At 56.5% G+C, this 23,659-nt stretch overlaps 1 protein-coding gene across 10 annotated transcripts in view; it reads right to left on the reverse strand.

Moving 5' to 3' along the window:
* PARP6 (poly(ADP-ribose) polymerase family member 6) overlaps window positions 1-23,659 on the reverse strand; it is a 53,035-nt gene that overhangs the window by 23,845 nt on the left and 5,531 nt on the right. For 7 of the 10 annotated variants that reach the window (XR_004647540.1, XR_004647539.1, XR_004647538.1 and 4 more), the window contains exons 2-11: window positions 17,934-18,188; window positions 12,703-12,780; window positions 11,615-11,709; window positions 8,105-8,165; window positions 7,171-7,261; window positions 5,597-5,663; window positions 3,672-3,821; window positions 2,652-2,829; window positions 1,311-1,364; window positions 213-308 (exon numbers count right to left, since the gene is read on the reverse strand). Coding sequence is in view for 7 of the 10 variants with exons in the window: in XM_034784511.1 (XP_034640402.1) it covers window positions 213-308; window positions 1,311-1,364; window positions 2,652-2,829; window positions 3,672-3,821; window positions 5,597-5,663; window positions 7,171-7,261; window positions 8,105-8,165; window positions 11,615-11,709; window positions 12,703-12,780; window positions 17,934-17,936 (873 nt within the window). In the remaining 3 variants the exon portion in view is untranslated. The remainder of the gene's footprint in view (window positions 1-212; window positions 309-1,310; window positions 1,365-2,651; window positions 2,830-3,671; window positions 3,822-5,596; window positions 5,664-7,170; window positions 7,262-8,104; window positions 8,166-11,614; window positions 11,710-12,702; window positions 12,781-17,933; window positions 18,189-23,659) is intronic. The other 3 variants (XM_034784514.1, XM_034784513.1, XM_034784512.1) reach the window with 1 other exon arrangement.

Genomic DNA, 23,659 nt, shown 5'->3' on the forward strand with positions numbered 1-23,659 from the left:
TACTGGGGCAGGTTAATAAAACCCCAAGCTGCCTGGGCTCCACCCTTTGCTGACTCCAGCAGCACAAAGGGGCAATGAGGAGTGCTCCCAGTGCCAGCCGATCCAAAGGACACCAGCACTTGGCCTGCCTCCACCTGCCCCCATGGCCCCTCCCGGTGACCAGCCCCACCACGAAGGTGCTCCTGGGGAGGCTGGCCTGGAGGTCTCTGTACCTTGAGCATGGATCCGTTCTGGAAGACGTGCTGCTCGTCGCACACTACGCAGTACTCGTTCAGGGTGGGGATCCGCTGCTCCGCATACTTCATTATCTGCACAGCCAGGCCGCAGTGAGCCAGGACCATCTCCAGGCCACACACCCCAGCATAAGCCACCCCCTCCACACCAAGCCACAGGATGAGCATACTCCACGCCAGGCAACACTTCCCATCCCGGGGCAAACGGCAGGTCTGGGCCCTTTATTAGCACTGAGCTTTCTCTGTCCTGTGCCGCCTGCTGGCCTGGGCACTTGGCTGGGCAGAATTCACCACCTCCCATGGAGCTTTCACCAGGATGAGTCTCTGTCTGAGCTAGGACCAGGCCACCTCTAAACTCGAGGGGCAGGATCAGAACAGGTGTGGGTGGGTGCAAGACAGCGGAGCTGGCCCTGTTTAGACAGGGTCACGTCACGGCTCCCTGGAGGTGTGTACCACATGGAGCAGGGCTGAACACATGGCCAGGTCGCTCCCTGGAGGCTGCGTGTCAGGCCAGATATCTGTGTTAATGTGGGAACCATGGCTCAGGTGGAGGGTTCCCAGCAGCCAGCACTGGATGGAAGAATGCTGACCAGTGCGCCCTGCCCCAGGCCTCAACCGGTCAGCCTGGAAATGCTCAGCCCTGCTGGCTCAGCTCTGAGGAACAAAGCCCCCAGGCTGCCAGCCCACGGCAGGGTAGAGAGCTGCCCTGCAACCCACAGATCTGGGGGGAGCGTTAGGGGTTCAGAGGCGGGACCTTTGAGGCCTGGTCTCGCCTGGGAGCTCGGCCGAGTTAAGGTCAAGCGGAAAAATGGAGCTCAAGGCGTTACCCTGCATCCACATGAGGGAAAGGCAATGAACTGAGGCGGCCCAGCTGGCTCCTGGTAGCTAAGCTTGACCCCGCTCCTAGCCAAGACAAGAGTCGAGAACAAGAAGGCCCTGTCTCTAGGGCCCGGGACACCTGGGTCTCTCCCAGCGGGCAGCAGCCGCCTGTGAAAAGGCCAGGCTGGAGGGGGGCGAGCAGGAGGAGAGGGCAGGCGACACATTCTCAGGGGTCACCAGTTAGCGACCGTGGTTTACCTGGACGAGAAAACCGTACTCCAGTGTGGGGATGTTCTTGCAATGGCCGCCGACCTGCAGAGGGCACACAAACCAGACCCAGCCACGTTATCCTCCATTCCTGGCCCACAGGCCACCGTGCCCCTCAGCGTGGGCTGGCAGAGCGGGGAGCAGCCCAGAGGGCTCTGTGCTCGCCTTCCCCTTTGCTGCATGGGACCTCGTGCCAGATGGCTGAGGATGTTGGGCTCTGCCCCTCATCTACCCCAGTACCTTACCGCACCCTTCCAAGGGGTGACATCCACCTGGGGTGGCTCAGCAGGCACTGTGCCAGGGCGCACTGAGACCCCGTCCCAGGGCAGAGCTCTTCTGCTAACTGCCCCTGCTTCACGCCACCCTCGGCAGAAGGGAGGGGAGAACGGCTCTCGGGCAAAGAGAACTAGGGAGCTAAGTCAGAGGAGGTCCTGGCACATAGGCACTAACTCTCTGGGTGCTCCGGAGCTGAAGCATCCAGGAAAAAAAATAGCGGGTGGTCAGCACCCATCGGCCACAGCTGATTGGCAATGGTGCCAATTGGCTGTTTGGTGGGGCCTCCAATCAGCTGTTCAGCTGGTGGAGGCACTTGGGGGAGGGCAGAGAGCAGAAAGCAGCAGGGGCCTCAAGGGAAAGGATGGAGTGGGGCAGGAAGAAGTGGGGCGAGGGTGGAGAGAGGTGGAGTGGGGGCAGGGCCTGGGGTGAAGCGAGGGTGGAGCATCCCCCGGGGGGAAAGAAAAGCCAGCGCCTGTGTCTTGGCGGAAGAACGGCCATGCTCCAGGAGGCAGCTTCGGCTGAGGGGCCCATCGTATCATTGCTGCTGAGTTCCCAGTGAAGACATGCCCCAGGAAGAGGGTGCATTAGGACACTGACTCAGGGCCTGGCTGCTCCACTGGCGAGAAGGGAGGACTCACAGCTCCCAAACAGCAGGGTGCTGGCAAGCAATAACACCTGCTATCACAGCACGAGAGCTGGAGGAACGGGAGAGCTGGAGGAATGGGTGGTACGCCCCCAGCGGTGCAGGTGCCAGGCCAAACCAGGTTGGCGTTATCCCTGTTGGCACCAGGATCTGCTGGAGCTGCCCAGCTGCTTTGCAACAGGGCCAGGAGCTCTGCTGCCACACACAGTGTATTCTGCACAGGCCTCGTTTCAACACGCTGCGTGGCGACCGCGCAGGGGAGCTGGCCTGTGCCCAGGGGAATCCCTCAGATACTGAAGTGGGGAAGAGGGGGAGGCAAACCTGCATGAGCATTAGCATGGGGAGCACACTCCAGGGTCAGTGTGAGCAAAACACACCCAGAGCCAAGGCAGGGGGATGCAGAGGAAACCCACCAGGATGTTGAATGGGGCGACACCTGCCTGGGTGCTGGGGGGGTAGCCGAACACCTCCACCTTGGGGTTCTTCATGGTGCAGGAGATGGAACGGTTCATAAGGCGATTGACGCGGAGCTCTGGCACCCCCAGTTTGCCCTTCAGCATGGAGTCCTGGATGATGGGGAAGCTGGGAGACCTGGGGAGACAGAGGGAGCCATGAGCCCACCAGGGGGCCAGAGCCAGCACACAGGGAGAAGGGGGGGAGTAAAGCAGTATGGGCAAGGGGAGAGCAGCATGGCATCTGGAGGTCTTTGCCAGTCTGGTGCAGGTAGAGCTAGCAGCACAGCTCAGGGGTCACAAAGTGCTGGCTTGGGGGGCAGGGGAGAGCAGCAAGAAGGGTGCCAACCCCAGGGCCTGGTGATCAGTGCCCCCGGCACCCCTGTGGAGGCTCCCAGTGCCAGTCACTTGCTCCTGGGCCAAGAGGAGCTGGGAGTGCTGCCGAGGCAACGTATGCCTCCCCCTCTTGCAAGACTCACTGGCTGCGGGGTCTGGGGAGACACTGGTGAGCTCTACCCACCCCCCCAAGCAATAAGGAGGGGATGGCTGAGCTTTGTCCACAGTTCACTGGCCTTTAGCGCCCTGGCACAGCCTGCCTGGCACAGGAAATCCCGAACTCCACAGCAGAGGCAGACCTGACACCATCAGGGACAGCACCAACACAGCACCAGCCCCACCCCAGCACAGGTGGGCAAACTGCAGCACAGAGCATGGCAGTGACTCCAGTCCTGCACGGTGCCCATGGAGGCTCCTGGGCTGACGAGGCAGCAAATGAAATCTCCCCTGGCAGCATGTGGGCATGGGAGAGGACCAGGCAGCATGGGGGGGGCGATGAATCCCACCACATGCACACTGACAGGGTAAACGCAGAGTGGGAACCGACGGGACAGGGGACGACCCTGGGACCATAGTTCAGAGAGAACCATGCTCGGGGAGGGAGCTGGGCCGGAGACAGTCCCAGGGCATCTGCGGGAGCCTTACTTGGGGATGGGAGAGAAGATGCTGAGGCCTGCTCGGAATTTCTTGATGGTGCCACTTGACTTGAACCAGCTGTGCCGCTTCTCCTGCTGGGTCTTCAGGAAATCATTGCTGAGGTGTTTCCATTGCTGGGACGTGAACATTCCCAGGATCCTGGGGAGAAGAGCCAGAAGTGACTTTAGAGGCTGGATGGGGCCAGCCAGCTGGCGCTCAGGCCATAGGGAAGGGCACAAACGCCAGACCTGGAACGTGACTAGGCGTCAGGTCTGATGGCGAGCAGGGGCCTCGTCTAATTCCCATTGGATCATCACGAAACCCAAAGGGCCGGGGTCTCCCCTGCGCCACCATCTCCCAGCTCAGGATAGGGGTGTGTCACGGGGGGAGGCAGGGGAGACCCAGACCCTCTGTGTGACATGGAGCAGCCCAGCTGGCAGCTTCTGCCTGGGGCGGTCTAAGGCCCCAGCAGCAGAGGTTACTCCAGGCCAGGTGCTTTGGCAGGCTGTGAGAAAGAGGGGTGTAGCAGGGAGAACCGGAGCTGCGGGAACAGGCAGGATCACAGCCTAAGCGGACAGTTCGGTGCCCATGTCCTCACCCGCCCATTCCTCCAGCAAGGCACCAGTCAGTGCCATCGGCCATGTGGCCTAGGCAGTGACTGGAGCTCACCAGCTCATTTCGCATGGCTCTCCATGGTGACAGGGGGGAGGGATAGCTCAGTGATTTGAGCATTGGCCTGCTAAACCCAGGGTTGTGAGTTCAATCCTTGAGGGGGCCATTTCGGGATCTGGGGCAAAAATCTGTCTGGGGATTGGTCCTGCTTTGAACAGGGGGTTGGACTAGATGATCTCGTGAGGTCCCTTATAACCCTGATATTCTATGACAGTCTCCTCTCGGCATGGGCTGGATTTGACCAGAGGTGCATGGCACCACAGCCCTTTGCCAATCCCCTGTGCCATCCGTCCCCTGGCGAGCCACTCAGGGCACCATGGCTCCCACCCAGCAAACCCCTCGGCAATCCAAAGGAACCCTAGTGCCCTGGGCTTTGTGCTCATGTCTGTCTCCCATGGAATATTCTGGCCTCAGGGAGTCATTGAGAGATGGGAGCCCAGGAGTCCAGATCCCACGGCATTTCAGCCCTGGCTAAGGCTCCTCACGGCATTAAAAAGGCCTGTGAGAAATACAGACCAATAAACATAAATACAACCTGCTGCCCCTGCATCCTGCCCAGCTGCCCCTTCTGCACTAACAGGCACTCACAGAGTCCTGCATCCTAAAGCCAGAAGGGACCATTGTGATCATCTTGCATGGTGGTCTCCCTTACAACCTGGGTCAAGAGATCCCTGAATTACCCCCTGTGTGAACCAGAGCAGGGCTGGTAGACAAACAGCCAGTCTTGGTTTACAAATCACCAGGGATGGAGAATCCACCATGATCCTGGGTAAATTGTTTCAATTCCTCTCATTGTTAGAAAAGAACATCTTATTTCCAGGCTGCATCTGTCTGGCTTCAACTTCCAGCCATTGGATCTTGTTACACCTTTCTCTGTTCGACTGTAAGAGCCTTTAGCCAGTATTTGTTCCCATGTAGGTTCTTATAGCCTGGCATCAAGTCCCCCTTTAACATTCTCTTTGTTAAGCTAAATAGATGGAGCTCCTGGAATCTGTCACTATTTTCTAATCCTTTAATCCTTTTCATGGCTCTTCTCTGACCCCTCTCCAATGTATCACCATCCTTCTTGAGCTGTGGGCCCAGAATCTAACAGCACTCACACCAGTGCCAGATACAGAGACAAAGTAACCTCTCTGCTCCTACTCGTGGCTCCCCTGTTTATACAGCCCAAGATCGTGTTAGCCCTTTTGGCCCCAGCCTCGCACTGGCCTAGGGGAAGATGCCCCAACTGCATGTCCTGGTGACAAGCTCACTGGCCTTACTTTTTCAGCTGAAGACCCAAGCCAAACCCCTCCTTATTAGATGGCTGGAAAACCTCGATCGATGGCTCTGCAGAGAGATCAGAGTCAGCCAACATCAATACCAAGCTCCCCGCCTCCCAGGGCACTTTACCCACAGACGGAAATGCCTTCACCCAGCCCGCTGGGCAGAGCATGGCAACTGCTTGACCATGCACACCCACACCAAGCCGCGTAGGGCACTTGCAGAACGGGCCATAAACACAAATAGGTTGCCACACCTCTGCGGGCATCTGGGCCGGGGCTGACTCAGGGAACAGAATGCTGCCCACTGAATCACCAGCAGCACATAGCTCTTCCCGAGTGGTCTCCCAGCCAAGGGACTGGCTAAGGCACCCCGCTCCTTGATTTCAAACACTCTGAGCGCTGAGCTACAGAGCTCCTGGAGTCCACACAACTTGGTAGCTGAGTGTTAACTGGGCCAGATCGCACTCTGTGGTGCCACAAATAGGGAGAGGAAAGCCAAAACACTGCCCAAGTTTAGGCAGATTGAATGGATTCCCTCCACAAAGGCTCTGACCCTGGCCAACCTGTCATCCCGGAGGATACGGCTTCCCACTGGCTGCTCCACACAAGGGTGATTTCCAGGTCGGGAACCCCCATGACGCCTCGGAAGTTCTGCACAATTTCCAGTGGACTGGGAGGAGTGGAAGCACAGACACCCCCACCCCTAAGGAACCCAACCCCTGTGACTCCTAGGCCAGGGAGAAGGGCTGGCAGGTCTCATGGGGGGCTGTTTCCAATCATCCCCTTGGAGAGCCTGGGAACAGGGAAGCCCTGGATGGTCATTGCAAACCAGGGGGTCGAGCCAATACCCATGCAATGGGTCCAGGTGCCTCTCCACAGAGTCCCAATTGCCACTGGGAACTCCATAGTGCAGAGAGGTTTGCATAGGCCACCCCCACCACAGATGGACAGATGGACCAAGCTGCCCCTGGAGCCTGCAGAATTGTGCCAGGGATAATTGCGGCCCACGGATCACGTATTTAATTTTTCCCAATGGATTCTGCAGTGTAGTGATAATAATACTGAGCTCTTACAGAGCATCTTTCCTCAGTCAATCGCAAAGCACATTATAACGGAGGGCAGCCTCATTATCCCTGTTTTACAAGATGGGGAAACTGAGGCACAGAGCGAGGACATGACCTGCCCAAGGTCACCCAGCAGGCCAGAGCTCGGAATAGAGCCCAGGTCTCCAAAGGCTCAGTCCAGTGCTCTAGCCACTAGCCCACACTGCCTCCAGGATACCCTCTTGCTTGGCTGGGATGCTGGACAGGCTACTGGTGGCTGTTCATGTTGCCCTGACAATTCAGCGTATGACTCAAGGCCCCCTTTCCCTGAGCCAATCTGACTCAGCATTCTCCATGCTTTTCCCTACAGAGCAGGGCATCCAACCAATCATCCTCTTCTCTAGCTTGCCCTCGGCTTGTGGGCAGGGCAGGGGACAGAATCCTGGGCAGAGGATGAATTACGAGGCCAAGGTGCGGTGCTGCCCTGCTGTCGCTCTCTCTGTCCCCCCAGCATAGGCTGGCACTCACCGGGTCCATCTAGGTACTGGGAGAGGGAGAACCGCAGCCTCAGGACAATGGGTTCGGTCCGTAGGACCTTCCAGGCCGTCGACACCTCCTCCTGCAGAGAGAGCAGAGCTGGGGAAGGGCAGAGAGAGCTGAGGGCTCTCGCTCCTTACTGGAGGGCAGCCAAAGAAGGGCCTGATCCTGGGTAGGGCTGAGCGCCCGTCGCCCATCGGCACGATCACCCAGCAGCAGCATCAGAGAGCGCCCGGTATCTGGCTACAGTGCTGATGGCCATTGCCACAGGCCTGCGATTGTTCTTGTCAGTGCTCCAGGGCGATGGTTTGGCCTCTCTGGCAGGAGAGCTACCGCGTCTCCCTGCTGCTATGGCTGAGTGCTCCCAAGCAGCCCTTCTGCACTGAGCTATGTCAGATCTCAAAGCGTCCCGACCCCCACCTCTGGGATCCCACTTCTGCACACCCCCAAACCTCTGGGTAACTCACAAAACCTGCCACTAACTGCTCATTATCCATCTCTGCCTGTGCGGTGGCCCTGAGCCGATTCTCCGCAGGGAACAGACGTCTACGCCCACCAAGTAAGCCGGGAGCAAACACTGAGTAGGGACAGTTGGATTCAGCCCAGAAATTTTAACGATCTAACACGGAGCATGTTTGTATTTCCCAAGCTCTTTGCAAACGCAAATCCTCTGGAGGTGGGGCATTTTCATTCCGACCAGCGGGTGTGTTTGTACAAGGCTGGATAGAGCTTTATCAGATCTCTGCGGTCACAGGGGAATGTGAGACCCTACTGGAACCCGAGAGGGAGTTGTCCGTCCAGCGGCAGCGGGTGTGACCGCCAGCTCCTACCCACACAGGAGGGTCGTGCATGGGGCCGTTCAGCCGCTGGGAATGAGGCCCAGGAGCACATGTAACCACCCGCCGAGAGCCCCAGTGCCACTTACATCCAGGAAGCTGATATTGACGTGGAGGTCGATGTCCACGTCGTCAATGGTCCCATATTCTCTGCAAAGAGACAGGCAGGATTAGGGGCTGGGTCAGAGCCACATGCTCAGCTCCATTGGGATCAGCTTTTCCTTGGGGCGGATCCACCAGCCGGCGCCCGGGAGCATCGAAAGCCCACCTCTCCTGGCAGGGGATTTATAAACCAGCTGTACAAGTGTGGATGTTCACAGGCGTACCAAAAACACACCACAGCACATGCTGCAGTACCCCCATGGCACAGACACCCACCACAGAACCCCTACGTACACATACTCCACAGCCCCACCACAGCACACACCCCACAGTCTCTGCATGGCAAACAGGCCCCACAGCCCCCACAGCACACTCACACCACGTTTGGTATGTGGGAAAACGATGCAATGATCTCTCACTGAGATGAGCAGCAAACATCTGCACTCCGCACCGAGACCCAGCCTGGCCCATGCAGCAGGAAATCACAAATCATAGCTCTTTGGGGAAGGGTCTGTCCATTGGTTCTCTCCGTACAGCTCCTAGCACCCCGGGGCTCTCTGCCAGGCCTGGGCCAATAGGTGCTCCCAATAATTAATAATGACCACAAAGCCCTTCCACTCAGCCCTTCTGCGAGCAACCAGTTACTCACCTCCATCGAGTGCCTGCTGGCCCACAGCCCCCCACAACCCTCTGGGGCACAGCTGGCCAGGCCCCCATTGGCTGATCCTGGCCATGCTCCCATGGGACACAATCCCATCCTGGATTGCTGGTGGTATTTGCATGGCAGTAGGACCTAGGGGCCCCACTCAGGGATCAGAGCCATCCTGCACTACAGACACGTCAGGAAAAGACAGCCCCTGCTCCACACAGCTCCCATGGGCAGGGGCTTGTTCCTGGGCCAAGGGCTCACCAGTCGCCTCCAGGCTGGACTGATATGGGAGCCAAGAGCCTCAACCTCTCCCAACAGCAGCAAACACGTTCACTCGGGATGGAGGAGAATTGGAACGCTGGGTCCGACCCCCCCTCTCCCCCACCCCAAAGCTCGTAGATCCGGATCTGAACTGTACAAGCCCCCGTCTCTATTAGAGATGGGGGCAGGGTACAAACTCCTTAGCCACACCCGAAAGCCCAGGGGTCTCAGTTCAGGCCCACCTCCAGTCTCTATATTGGGCCAAACCACAGCCCTCACCCAAGCACCCCAAAGTCAGATCTGTGCTGGCCCCCAAACCTCCTGGCTCAAGCCTGACCCTCCTCGTGACATCCCAATCCAAAAGAGATGCCTGTTCCTGAAGGACCCATACCCCTTGGAGGTTTCCAGGTCTCAGAGAAGGGGCTAGGGACAGTCACAAGGTCAGAGCTTGCCTAGCCTTGGTCATGCCTGCAGGGGGACCAAAGCACCTCCCTTCCTTACTGCCCCAGAAAGGGGCTTCATGAAATCTGGGCCTGGTGCGCCGTGTTCCCCAAAGCCACCTGGCCAATCCCCGGGGGTGGGGGAGTGAGTCTGAAGTGATCAATGGCAGTTGACACTCCTGGGCCTCTGCCTTCGCTCAGCACATCGGTCACACTTGGCTGGACTCCCCAGCCTGGGTCAGGCATAACGCCTGCCTCCCCAACACCCCAGCACAGAGATGTGCCCCCCCTGCGCCGCACGGCACTTAGGCCAGCGAAAGGTGCTAGAAGGTTCTAGGCAGAGATGGGACTGGCCCTTTGTAATGGCTGTTCCCCAGGGGATGCTGCTTTCATCGCCTCCCCCACCTCCCCCCGCATAGGAAACGCCCTGTATACTCTAACTAGGTCTGGAAGGAAATCTCGCAGAATCGGGGGCCTCCGGCCCAGCCACACAGTCCTGATGGACCCCCCCGCTCGGCTCTGAGCGCCTGGCCCCTGGGTTAGATGCATTTGAGAAGCGTTTGGGGCTCTCCCTGGGCGAATGGCCCCGCCGGCCTAACTGCTGTTCAGCTTCACCAAGGGAAGAACAGCAGGCTCCCCCAGGCCGCCATGATGCCTCCCCAGGCTGGTCCCTCCCTCCTCCCCTTTTCCAGCCTTCCCGGCTCCTGCTGCTCACAGAGTGGGGAAGCGAGAACCCCTGCATCGTTCCCTGTATTTAGGCAGGAGGCAAGTGGGGGGACCCCGCTCGGCTGGCACTCAGTGGCTTTCCCATCTCCCCGCAGGTGCCTGCCCCACTCAGGGAGGGGGCTATGCTGTGATCTCAGGGCCAGCTCCTGCCCACGCAGGCCCATGGCTCCAGAGGGTGCTGGCTGATTCAGCCCCACTGCACAGCCAGGGACAGGATTCAGGCAGATGGCTCTGGGCATCACCGCCCTGGGAGTGAAATTCAGTTCTGCAGGGGCTTGCAGCTTGGGCAGGGGGGCACCAGGCAGCCCTCTTCCCCTCCCCCGCCCATGCCCAGCAGATCTGTCCACGTGCCTGGGCCACATGCAAGGTGAGACTTTCACCCTCCACACCGGGCAGCATGGCTGACGTGCAGGGCAGTGGAGGAGCTGAGAGCACAGAGGAGTCCATGGCAAGGAGAACTGCCCCGAGTCCTGCTCCGTGGCACTGCCAACGGCTCTCCTCAGCCCAGGGCTGTGATTAGAGCTGGCAGCCAGGGCAAGGGGTGGGCATGGCCCTGGCTCCCCAGCTCCACTTAGCAGTCAGAGGAGCATAGGGAGGGGGAGCAAGCTGCTCCATGGCAAGGCCTGTAGTCACGTACTCCCCTCCGCAGAGCAAGGGGGAATGGGAGAGGGACCTGAGTCTCTGGGGTGCAGCAGCCTGATGAGCCACAGCCTAGCTCCAGCCCTGAGGCAGGACCAAGCAAACCTCAACCATCCCTGATGGGTTTGTCTGGCCTGGTCTTACAAAGCTCCAGAGCTTAACTATCCTTAGAAAGTTCTTCCTAATATCTAACCTAAATCTCGATGCAGATTAAGACCATTTCTTCTTGTCCTACCTTGAGCGGACACGAGGAACAACTGATCACCCTCCTCTTTATAACCTTCAACATATCTGAAGACTGTTCATGGCTATGACTCTTTTCCCTCTGACTAGAGAGGGGTCCGGACCAACCCCCCATCCAAATGCAGCCTGGACCTGTCTCTACTGCTAATTGGGCCATTCATACCCTCACCAAGGGGACACGGTTCACAGCAAAGCTGGCACCATCTCAGCCCTTTGCGACAAGCTCCTGTATAAGCTTGGGGTGCAGATCCCAGCACCAATCAGCGTTTTAGGTGGGTTTTCTGCACCTTCCCATCCTGGCAGCTCAGATTCTTGTCCCAGTGTGGATCCTCTCCCCATCTCTGAGGCATAGGCAGGGGCTCTGGGTAGTCCCCATCCTGGCATCCCAGCAAGGAGATGCAGGGAACGTGTTGCCCTCTATGGACAAGCTGTGATCTCTGCTCACCAGTGCAGAGAGGAGAGTGGCTGTCAGTGCAGCCCCCATGGGGCAGCCAGGAGGAAGCTGCTGACCGGGGCTGAGTCCCGTCCGCCCTACGCACCTGACGGACACAGAGTTCTCGCTGTAGATCTCCTTCACCGACTCAATGTCGGCATCCAGCTGCGGGTGTCGGTACAGATCCGCTGCGCAGGTCCCCTGCAACACACCGCCAGAGTGGGGAGGGGAGGGAGTTCAGACAGGCTACAGCCAGCATGAGTGTGCTGGGCCCCAGCTAGGCAGATAGCAGTGGGGGCTGCAGGTTGGGACTGAGGTGCACTGGCAGAGCTAGGGGGAGGGGAGAAGGGGGTGGGGGCCAGGGTTTAGCTCAGGCTTGAGATGAGCTGGCAGAGGCCCAGGATTTCCTGGCAGCGGGGGCTGTGGAGGAGGACTGAGGGACATCGCCACACCTGCCTCCCAGCCGTGCAGTGAGACTGTCATAGCTCCAGACACTGATGTCCGCTGCAGTCAGAACGACTGGGAGAGGCCACCCCAGCGCGCTCTCCTGGAGAGAAGGCAGAGGCAGTTCCCATGCCCCAGTCACCTATGACCAGAGCCCAGCAGGACGCACTGGGGCGCTAATGAAGAACTGTCAGTAGCACCCCCCAGCATGCCCCCAGGGCTCTGCCGCCCAGTGGAAGGGTGACAGGGCATTGCCAGTCTGCAGGAAGGGCCATTGGCAGGAACCTGGAAAATGCTGAACTAAAAGGCTCCATGCCTGTGGCCCCTTGCAGAAAGGCGGGTGCTGTGCTCCCAACCAAGCTGCCCACCAGGGTCTCCCCAGGACAGGGACAGGCACAGGCACAGGCACAACACGGCCTCCTGGACACTGCCAGCTCTAGCCAAGGGCCAGACGCTCAGCGGCTCTGGGAGCCAGTGGCCCTGGGGCGCTGCTGTCAGTCCGTGGAGCTGGATAGGTTTGCACCAGCTGAGAGCTTGAATCCAGGGTCCCAGCAGTGTGTGAGCACGGCTCCACGGGGCACAGGGGACCAATGAGTCACATCACTCCCATCACTCCCCACCGAGTTTCCCGTGCCAATCCCACTGGATACGCTGCCCTGGCACACAGCAGAGGTCCTCGAACTCTGCCACGCTGGTTTCAGCACTGCACCATGGCCCCAGGGGCAGCCGGCAGGTCACCCAGCTCCTTACCTGGACTCCATAGAGGAATTCCTCCGACTCATTGTCTCCATCCGAATCATCGTCAGTCCAGTACTGGCCTTTGATGTCCTGTGAGAAGAGACTGTTGTTAGTGTTTACAAGCCACAGCCGGAGCCTTGGGTCCATGGCCATCTCGCTCGCACCCAGCTCAGAGCAGAAGGGTCAGTTTGCCAGGCCAGGGCAGAGGGGACTGAAGTGGGCTCTCTCTATGTACTGGTATGGCCTTAATCTCCGGAGCATCTGAGCACCTCAGAGCCATTCGTGGAGTCTCGCATCAGCCCCTTGGAGGAGGGGCTAGTATCCCAGGTTACAGTTCATAGACTGACAGACTTTAAGGTCAAAAGGGACCATCAAGAATGATCATCTAGTCTGACCTCCTGCACATCACAGGCCACAGCATCTCACCCACCTACTCCTGTGACAGACCCCTAACCTCTAGCAGAGTTACTGAAGTCCTCAAATCATGGTATAAAGACTCCAAGTTAAAGAGAATCCACCATTTACACTGGTATAAACCTGCAAGTGACCCATGCTTCAGAGGAAAGCAAAAAAAACTCGTGGGTCTTGGCCAATCTGACCTAGGGAGAAATTCCTTCCTGACCCCAAACATGGTTATCAGTTGAAGCCTGAGCATGTGGTCAAGACCCCCAGCCAGACTGTAGTAACTCAGAGCCCTGCCCATCTAGTGTCCCACCACCAGCCATTGGGGATATCTGCTGCTAGCAGTCAACAATGGGCCATATGCTATTGTAGGCAGTCCCATCATACCAGCCTCTCCATAAACTTATCAAGTTCAGCCTTGAAGCCAGTTAGGTTTTTTGCCCCCACTGCTTCCCTCGGCAGGCTGTTCCAGAACTTCACTCCTCTGAGGGTTAGAAACCTTTGTCTAATTTCAAGCCTAAACTTGTTTGTGACATTATGAGTGTAATATAATATCTCATTGAAAGATGACAGGGCCAGAAAGAGTTAATTAACTCACAGACTGACCTGACCCATTGCTGAACTTTAGAGACTGGTTAGGAAGATATGTAAATGAAATGCAAGTCTTCATTGTTAGAAGTGGAAGGGTAGATGTTTGCTCAGGTCTTGTGATATAAGCAAACAAGTCTTGTCTATTGCTATAGCTTTGATGCAAAGATCAAAAAAGGAATATTAACATTTAGGAAGATACTTGAATGAAATAGTATTATTGTCTATGTGTCTCTTTGAAGGTTGTGGTAACCTGTATCTGAATTGTTTAATGGATAAATTACCCTGTGCTAATTGCCAGGATGTTTGGGAGAAGGAGAGTTAAGCCTATTGTTTTCTCAGGCCAAAAGGCTACTGGAAATGTATAAGTACTTTGGGACACGATCCTACTTCATCTCAGATCTGCTTTGGGTTTCAAGGGGGGAAACCTTAAGCCACAAGGATTGAGATCCCCAGTCATTGACTGGAGCCACCCTGAATATGGACATTGGACTATAACCTCTGGACTATTTCTAAAAGGACTTTTGGCAACTACAAGCTCATCTCTGCTCTGTATCTGAACCCCAAGAATTGAATTCAAGTCTGTATGTATATTGATCTTTTAACCAACACTCACTCTCTTCTTTTTTAATAAATTTTAGTTTAGTTAATAAAAATTGACTATAGCATGTATTTTGGGTAAGATCGAAGTTATAATTGAACCTGGCTATGGGGCTGATCCTTTGGGATTGGAAGAACCTTTTCTTTTATATGACGAGATAAGATTTTCAGTAATCATCATCATATGTTTGATACGTGTGTCTGGATGGAGGCCTGAGGCTGGGTACTTTAAGGGAACTGCATTGTTTGGACTTCTGAGTAACCAGTGAGGTACTATAGAATCTGTTCTGTGCTGGCTTGGTAAACTAAATACTGGAATATCCACCAGCATTTGGGGTTTGTCTGCCCCGTTTTGTTTGCAGTTCACCCTAATTGAGACCTCAACTGGCTCCCATGGGCAGCACCGTCACATTGTTGCTGGCCAGTTTATAGCCATTTGTTCTTGTGTCAGCACTGGCATTTAACTTAAATAACTCCTCTCCCTCCCTGGTATTTATCCTCTGATGTATTTATAGGGAGCAATCCTATCTCCCCTCAGCTTTCGTTTGGTCAGGCTAAACAAGCCAAGCTCTTCGAGTCTCCTCCCGTAAGGTAAGTTTTCCTTTCCTCACAACATCCTAGGAGCCCTTCTCTGTATCTGTTCCAGTTTGAATTCATCTTCCCTAAGCCTGGGAGATGAGCATTGCACACAGTATTCCAGATGAGGTCTCACCAGTGCCTTGTATAATGATACTAACACCTCCCTGTCTCTACTGGAAATACCTCGCCTGATGCGTCCTAGAACTGCATTAGCCTTTTTCACGGCTGCATCACATTGACAGCTCACAGTCATCCTGTGATCAACCAATACACCCAGGTCTTTCTCCTCCTCTGTCACTTCCAACTGTACATCCCCAGCTTCTAGCAAACCCCAGGCGTGGGGAGAGGAAGATGCTTGCCCAATGTCACTTGTGGCTGAACTGGAAACTGACTGCAGGTCTGCTGAGATCCCCTCCGGTGCCCTACCCACTGGGCCGTCCTCCCCAGGCAGTGAGCCAGGGCAGAGCTCTGACCTGGTCCCACTGGCCAACTGGTGATAGCGCTTTCCCTCCACACATGTGTCCAGACCAGATCAGCTACTGAGGGGCCTGTGCCCTTTCCTGACCCTTCCCAGTGGCCACAGGAGGCCAGATTGTGGCTTGTTTTCCATAAGGGGAGATAGAGTGCAGCTTGTTTTTATATGAGGGTCTTAGGAATGGCCTGCCGTATTTCCCCTATGGGGCAGGAGGTCATTCTCGGGGGAGCCAGAGATGGGGACTGGGAACTCACTCAGCCCTTAGCTACATGGGGCTGCTGGACCTTTAACAACAGAGCTTTTCTCCCACCAGTTTGTCAGGTGTTTGAGTGAATTGAAAGTTAACAAAAGACTCAGCATTTGAAACCAGGGGTTCTCTCCAGTTTTCCCACCGTGGGCCACATGCTAATACTGCTCTATTCTAGTTCTTTCACTATGCTCACCCCTCATCATCCCCCATGAGACTGTCAAACAAACACTCCCCACAACCCAGCCCAGCTCCCAGGCCCCTGGCAGTTACAACGTTCACTAACATGGAAGAATGATATTAGGGAAGCATTCAATGTATTTTTAGCTTCTTTTGATGCAATTTATCTGCTGGAAATAGCAAGGAGGAACCAGCATTGTGGGACCAGCCAGCTCTCTGCACACCACCAGCGAGTGCTCAGCAAACTATTGGCATTAAATTAACCTCTCTTCTCCATTAATCGGGGGGCACGGGCAACATTTTTAAAGCATCTGTGTCACCTGGAAGCCTATACCCCATGCAAATCAATGGAACTTAGGCTCCTAAGTCACCTAGGTGCATTTGAAAATGTTGCCAGGTGTCTGTAATGTCTCCTGCCAGTCACAGATTCCAAGCCCAGAATGGACCACTGTGATCAGCTAGTCTGACCTCCTGTATAGCACAGGCCAGAGAACTGCCCCAAAATAATTCCTAGAATCCAACACAACCCTTGGTAAACTGTCCCAGTGGTTAATTCCCCTCACTGTTACAAATTTACCCTTTATTGCTAGTCTGAATGTGTCTCACCTCAACTTCCAGCCATTGGATCGTGTTAGACCTTCCTCTGCTAGACCAAAGAGCCCACTATTAAATATTTGTTCCCCATACAGGCTGTAATCAAGTCACCTTTTAACCTTCCTTTGTTAAGCGATATGAGATATAAGGTGGGTGAGATGATATCTTTCACTAGACCTACTTACTCTTTGTCATCCATAGACGGACAAACAGGAGAGACCAGACCTGAGCTTTGAAAATAGCAAAACCAAGCAGCAAAAAAGTGTAAAAGAATAAAATGAACTTTGGGGCCATGTGGATGCACCACATAGGAATCAAAAATGACACAAGCCACACTGCTTGTGCGGGTCTCCTTTAAAGAAATAGCTGCATTGTTTTCCCTGTCAAGTACATACAGCAATGACACCCTCCCCCACCTTGTGTCTATCCTGTTGACTGAGATTGTACACGCTCCGGGGTTGGGACCACCTCTTACTCTCTGTGTTTACAGTGCCAAGCACAATGGGGCCCTGCTCTCAACTGGCATCTTTAGATGCTACTTAATAGAAATGTGTTACTAATTATTAGAGTTCTTAATTAACAATACAGTGATGGACCAGGGAAGCAGAAAAAAGCTGTGCCAATTATTTTATTATTATTTACCGAAGCCCCTAGAGCCCTAAGCATGAAGCTTGATGCTAGGTGCCGTACAAACACAGAACAGACCAATTGTATTTAGAGAGGGGGAAAACAGGCTTGCGAGTACTGCAGAGCAGAATCAGGCCCTTCATATCTTCAGAGCCAGGAGCCCCCACCCAAGTGCTCTGGGACATTTGCAAGCCCATCATTCCTTCCTTGCATTCGGGTACTCTTCTTCCCATGGTGGCTGCTAGAGACCCTGTGGTTAGGAGCCAGGTCTAAGCCCAGTTTCTCCAGGAAGAAATTCCAAGGGCCAGATTCCCAATGCCTCAGAGATCACAGTCAGGTTAGGAGAAAGGAAGGAAGGATAAAAAGGGGAAAGGAAAACAGAGTGAGGGACAGAAAACAGGCGGCAAGGGAGGAGTGAGATGGACCTTCTTTGGCCACTGAGCAACGAAAACAAGAAAGATGGAAAACAGTCAGAAAGATAAAGAGATAGGCAAGAAAAGACAGTATGGAAGAGGCCATGAGGGAGGGAGGAACGAGATAGATAGAAAGAGACAGAGAGAAAAAAGTACAAAGAAGCCACACCCCAAATGGCAAGCCTTGCCCATCTGTGTGGCTGGCACACAGCCCTGGCCTGATATCCTTTGCCAAACCAGCTGCTCTCTGGGAACCCCTGATCTCGTGCTTTGAGCCCCGACAGTCTCACTTGTCCACAACACCCCTGACTGTGCCCCCCCACCTCAGCGCCATCTCTTCGCGCTGGGAGGCTGGGGGAGTCAGAGCGCCATGAGCCTTGGGTTGACCCCTCCCCACATTCACCCCTTGTTTCCCTCCATGCTGCTTTCCAACGCCTGCACCCCTGGGCTTTCCCCCACAGCAGCAGCCTGGTGGCCATTGCTGCGCTGGGCTGGGGCTCCCGCTTGCCTGCCTGTCCCTCTGCCACGCCCTGCTCACCATTTGCTTCGTGGTTCCCGGGCACTCCTCTGTCAGGCTAGGCCTCTCCCCTCCATGACACCAGGCGGCCTGGAAAGAGCGAGCCAGGCATCCAGGCAGCGTCAGGCCTTGACGTCAGGGCTGAGATCCGGGCTGGAGAGTATCTTCTGCTGTTTCCAGGCAACCGAGTCCCTGGCCTCTAAAAGGCAGCCAGCATCATGGTTACGTCAGCACTGTGCAGCGGGGGCTCGGGTGCTGCTCCAAACACTGCTGGCCCTGCACGGCAAACACAGGGATTGCAGACAGAGAGGCAAGACCAGGGATGTGGCACAGGTGCCTCGGCCCCCAGGCAGCGCCTCTGGCACCCCTCGTGCCCGGCATCCTGCCCTCACCCTCCTGCGTCGCAGGCCAGGAAGGAATCCTGCCTCACTCCCATGCCCGAGGAAGAGAAGGCTCACTTTCACATGGCAGGAACATGGGCCCATGCCACCCTGCTGTGCCCGGGGAACACACACAGGGCAAAGTGCGTGCAGCAGGACAAGCGCACAGCCTCTTGCAGGGCGTTGGGCTGGTCCCCTGGGCAGCCAGGCAGCAGAGGCAGAGGAAACTTTCCTCTGAAGTATTTAACCCTCCTCGCCCCCATAGAGTGAGTGTGACACATGGCACGGCCCAGTGGCGGGAGTCAGGGGCTCTCCACTGGCCAGCCCACACGAGGGTGTGACAGCAGCTAGGGAAGTGATTCTCAGCCTTTTGGGGCTCAGAACCTATCTGCAAACCTGGCTGGCCTGTCACACCCCAGAGACCCCCTGAGATGCCCCCAGACCCGATGCACCCTCAGAGGTCCATCCAAGGGGTCTCGGAGCAAAGATTCCAGATGCTCCAGCCAGATATGAACAGCTAGGGACCACCCCACACATCTGCAACTGGGGGGAGGGGCAAGTCAAGACACCCCAAAACAAACAGCCCCCCAGCTCATGGAGGGCAGAGGATAAGGGATGGGGGGATTTGAGGGCCTGGAAGTGGAGTGGAGAGATTGAGGGGTGCAGTCAGGAAGGAATTAATGGTTCTGGGAGTGCTGGGGAAGGAACTGGGGGGAAGAGGGATATAGGGGTACAGTGAGGGACTGGGGGAAGGCTCTGGGGGCAGAGGGTTGGCAAGCTGATAGTTACCCAAAAAGCAGAACCTCCCACACATGGCCCCTGGGTTGGGGGCAGTTTAGGTTCTGGGGGTAAAGTGGGGGGCTGGGAGGAGTTGGGGGGCTGAAGAGACTGGGGTGCAGTGGGGGAGGAGCCTGGCTGTGCAGCGGAGGGAACATCAGGGTGCCCGGGACAGAGGATATGGAAGATGGGGTGTCACCCAGCTGCGGGGCAGGGGGAACACCAAAGGGCCGGTACATACAGGGGAACATGACACCAGCTGCTCCCTCCTGGCCTAGCCTGTGATGCTGGCAGAGCTCGGCTCCCCACTCTGGGGGTTGCGAGCTCCAAAGCCGCAGCACCGCTAAGGTTTGGCTCAGCCTTGGGCGGTGTTGCAACCTAGCACACGGGTGGCAGTGGCACTCCCTCACACTTGGCCCAGATGGCCCCCCCGCCATCAGGACAGAGGGGTGGCCAGGCCAAACCTGAGCAGCCCCATGACCCCGCACAGCAGGCTGCAAGGTCCAGAGCGGGGAGCCAAACCCAGCCAACCCCACAGCTCTGGGACACTCTCTGGAGAGCCGATGTTGGGTGGTGAGGCCAGGGTAAGAACACCTGAGCGAGAGGCTGGCTGTGTGTAGATGGCCCGGGCTGGTTCCACAGGCCTGGAGGGAAGGGTTGGTCCGGCTATTGAGTGAGAGGCTGGAAAAGGGAGTTCAAACCCACCATGCTTTAGACCATGACTGAGCAGGCAGCATTAGCCTCCTCCTGCTCTCCCTTGTAACACCCAGCCCTACCAGCAGGAGGCACATGCAGCCACTCCTCCCCACAGGCAGGGGCCCCTGCACCTGGACTACGGAGATTACCCAGTTTAGCAGAGTGCAGGAGCACCCAGCCGTAGCAATGCTACAGGGCTGGGGTATTCCAGCCCCAGTGCTGCAGTAATAGTCCTGACAATATAGTAATATTGGGAAACAATCCCAGCCCCCTCTGCTGAAATGCAGCCACCTCTGGGGCGGAGCATGCCAGCTGTTTAATGGCACACAGCAATTGCACATAGCAGTTTGGAATCCCTTAGCCAGCTGAAACTGCAGGGCCAGTGCAGGGCGGGAGAAGAGGCCCCAACCGGGAATCTGGCCAAGGACTAATATTCCTTCCATGGCAAAGAATGCCCAAGCAACAGGCAGGCAAGCCACCTACCCCAACATGCCCACACCCACCTATCACCCTACTGCCCAACATGTCCGCCAGTCACCCAAGCACTCGAATCGCCCACACCCGTCAGTCACCCAAACACCCGACTTGACCACATATGCCAGCTGCCCCACCAACTGACACTCCCACATCTGTCAGTTACCCTACCTCCAACATAACCACACCTGCCAGTCACCCATTCACCTGCACCCGCCAGTCACCCAACCACCCAACATAACCACACCCACCAGTCACCCATCCACCTGACATGCCCACACCCGCCAGTCACCCAACCACCCAACTCACCTGCACCCACCAGTCACCCAACCACCCATCTCGCCCACACCCACCAGTCACCCAACCACGCGACATGCCTGCACCCACCAGCTGCTCCACCAATCATCACTCCCACATCTGTCAGTTACCCACCCCCCAACATAACCACACTCACCAGTCAACCAACCATCCAACTCACCCACACCCAGCAGTCATCCAACCACCAGACACACCCGCACCCACCAGTCACCCAAGCACCCAACATAACCGCACCCACCAGAGGGCTCCCTTCATAGCCGCTGCACCCTGAAGGCCCATGGCATCACCCCTGGGGACAGCTCCCATGGCTCACCCTGCATTAGTGGAGTGCAGCTCCATGTGTCCCCCTAGTGGCCAGACTCTTGCAGCTCACCCAGACCCAAACACACAGGGCCCCATACCACTCTTGGGTCCAAGGCTGCTGCCACTTCACCCCTCTACCCCTGCCCCTCACCTGCCTCGCTGGCAATCAGAACCCCATCAGTAGCCTCCAGGCCAGATGGGTGGGGGGAGAAACCCGCCACCTTAAAGCTTCAGACTCCCTTTCCCTTCCCACACCTGGCACCCTGTGTTAGAGCGTGCCAACAAGTGACCAGAATGTGGTCCCGGCAATTCCTATGGAGTTGGACTGAAAGCGTCGTCTCAGCTCTGGCTCATGCCCCAGGTTAGACTGTCGCGTGATCAGACTGGCCCAAGAGCAAAGCCAGGGCTGAGACGACGCTTTCAGTCCAACTCCATAGGAATTGCCGGGACCACATTCTGGTCACTTGTTGGCACGCTCTAACACAGGGTGCCAGGTGTGGGAAGGGAAAGGGAGTCTGAAGCTTTAAGGNCCACCCCTCTCCGGAGCGGCCGCCCCAAGCACCTGCTTGCCAGGCTGGTGCCTGGAGCCGGCCCTGGCTGTGGGCGCTACCCACAACCCATGCTCTTCCTATTGGAAGTGACAGTTGTGAATACCACAGAGCTGGGCCATAGATCATCCCCTGTAGGGGGGAGCCTGGGCCTTCAGTCCAGTATTGCTTGGCCATTCCCTACAGACAGAGGCTGAAGCAGCTGCGAGCTGTCATCAGCTGGCTTTCCTACAGCGCCTCCTACTGGCAAAAGCCGGGATTGGCATAGACGGTGCCATTTCCTCCAGCCCTCCTTGCTGGACAAGGCTGGGACTGAAGTAGCTCTGTCTTGTCCCCACCCACAGTGCCCCTGAGCTAGCAAACCTAGAGCAATGTTAACTACGCACAGACAATTAATAGCTTCCAAAGGTGCCAAAATGTCAGTTTTCCAGCTAAAAAGACCTAAACAATTATGGCTTTGACTTGGGGTTTGCGCCCTCCAGGATGACAGCAGCTAATAAAGCCCCTGCCTACGTGTCCTCTCTGCCACGCGGGGAGCTGAGCTTTACGAATGGCACCTGACCTCCCTCAGCCAGCGCTAACAGCAGCCCCGGGCCGCTGCTCGGTTTCCCTGAGTAATTTCTCCTCTGGGATGAGAACATGATGCTTGGCTAGGGCAGAGAAATGCCACTGACTGCCTGCGGTGGAGCAAACGCCAGCCATGGGCTGCAAGATGCCAAGGCCTTTGGGTAGAACAGTGATAGCTCCAGTGCTGGCACACACCCAGGCACTGGTGGCATTACTGGGCTCCTCCACTCTCTCCCAGGCTGAGCTACCAGCCCCTCGCTTTCCTGGGGGCCCTCCTGCCTTCCCCCAGCAGCCCTGCACTGTGAAGCCAGGTTTACGGATGCAATCAGAGCTAGGCTGGCAGCCTGCAATCCGCTGTGGGTTCTGATTGTGGCTCTTTGCATGCTGGGAATGTTACCGGGTGCTCTCTCTAAGGGCAGGTCTTCACTACGAGGGGGGGAGGGTCGATTTAAGATACGCAAATTCAGCTACGCGAATAGCGTAGCTGAATTCGACGTATTGCAGCCGACTTACCCCGCTGTAGGGACGGCGGCAAAATTGACCTCTGCGGCTTCCCATCGACGGCACTTACTCCCACCTCCGCTGGTGAAGTAAGAGCATCGATTCGGGGATCGATTGTCGCGTCCCGATGAGACGCGATAAATCGATCCTCGAGAGGTCGATTTCTACCCGCCGATTCAGGCGGGTAGTGTAGACCTAGCCTGAGACTCAGGCCATGGGGTAGTGAGCTCTCTGATCTTCCTGCTAGACCCAACAGAGGCTGCAGAGGCTGGGGTGGGAGACACCTTACTGGCAGGGGCAGAAGCAGCTCTGATGGCTTGTGGCAGGAGCCGTGGCACTGCACACAGCTGGAGGGGCCTGGCCCTCGATGGAACAGTATGGCTGGGGGAATCTGCAGGGCCTGACCAGGGCAGTGGGGCTGGGCCAGGGAGTGAGAGCAAGGGACAAGCCAGGATTTCTTTTAAATCCTTGCAATGCCGAGCCAAGTCCATGGGGACCCCCCTGCCAGCAAGCGGGGCCTTTCACCCTTTCAGAACTCAGCCTAGCAAGCAGGTAGCAGCATATCCCCAGGGGCTCTTGCCACCTCCACAGGGCAGAATTAAGGTGATGGGTGGGGGCTGGTGTGTCCCCCAACTCCGTGTCTCTGCTTTGCAGAGGGTTAGGTTCAGGGGCACTCGGTGTCCTGGCAAGGCAGGAGCCACTGTCTGTCAGCCTCAGCTCTGCACCAACACAACTTTGAGGCAGTGACGATGCAGAAAGCCCATGGGCACTAACACCACCCTGCAAGCCCAGCTCCATGTACACATGGCTGAAAGTGGAGAACACCGTGAGCGCCACTAGAGGGCTCACAGGCTATTTAAAGGGATACCACCCAAGTCCTATAAGGACACAGTGTCATTGGGTAAAGTCAGCTTGGCCCACCCAGGGAGGAGCACACCAGCACGAGAGGGATCCTCCAGGGGCATGGAGCCTTCATGCCACACACCACACAACACGCGAACAGGGGCATGGCTGGGGCGGGAGAGGGCAAGGCTTCCCATGCAGCCCCTTGTGGGTATGACAGCTCTCCAGTGGCTGGCAGGTGACTGTCCGGCCCAGAGCCGCAGCAGGATGGTGCTATATTGTCCCTCTCAACAGAGGAAATGTGGTGAGTGTATTAAAGGGGTTCTTTACTGGGGCTGCT

This window comes from Trachemys scripta, chromosome 10 (genome assembly GCF_013100865.1).
Source record: "Trachemys scripta elegans isolate TJP31775 chromosome 10, CAS_Tse_1.0, whole genome shotgun sequence".
Taxonomy (NCBI): domain Eukaryota; kingdom Metazoa; phylum Chordata; order Testudines; family Emydidae; genus Trachemys; species Trachemys scripta.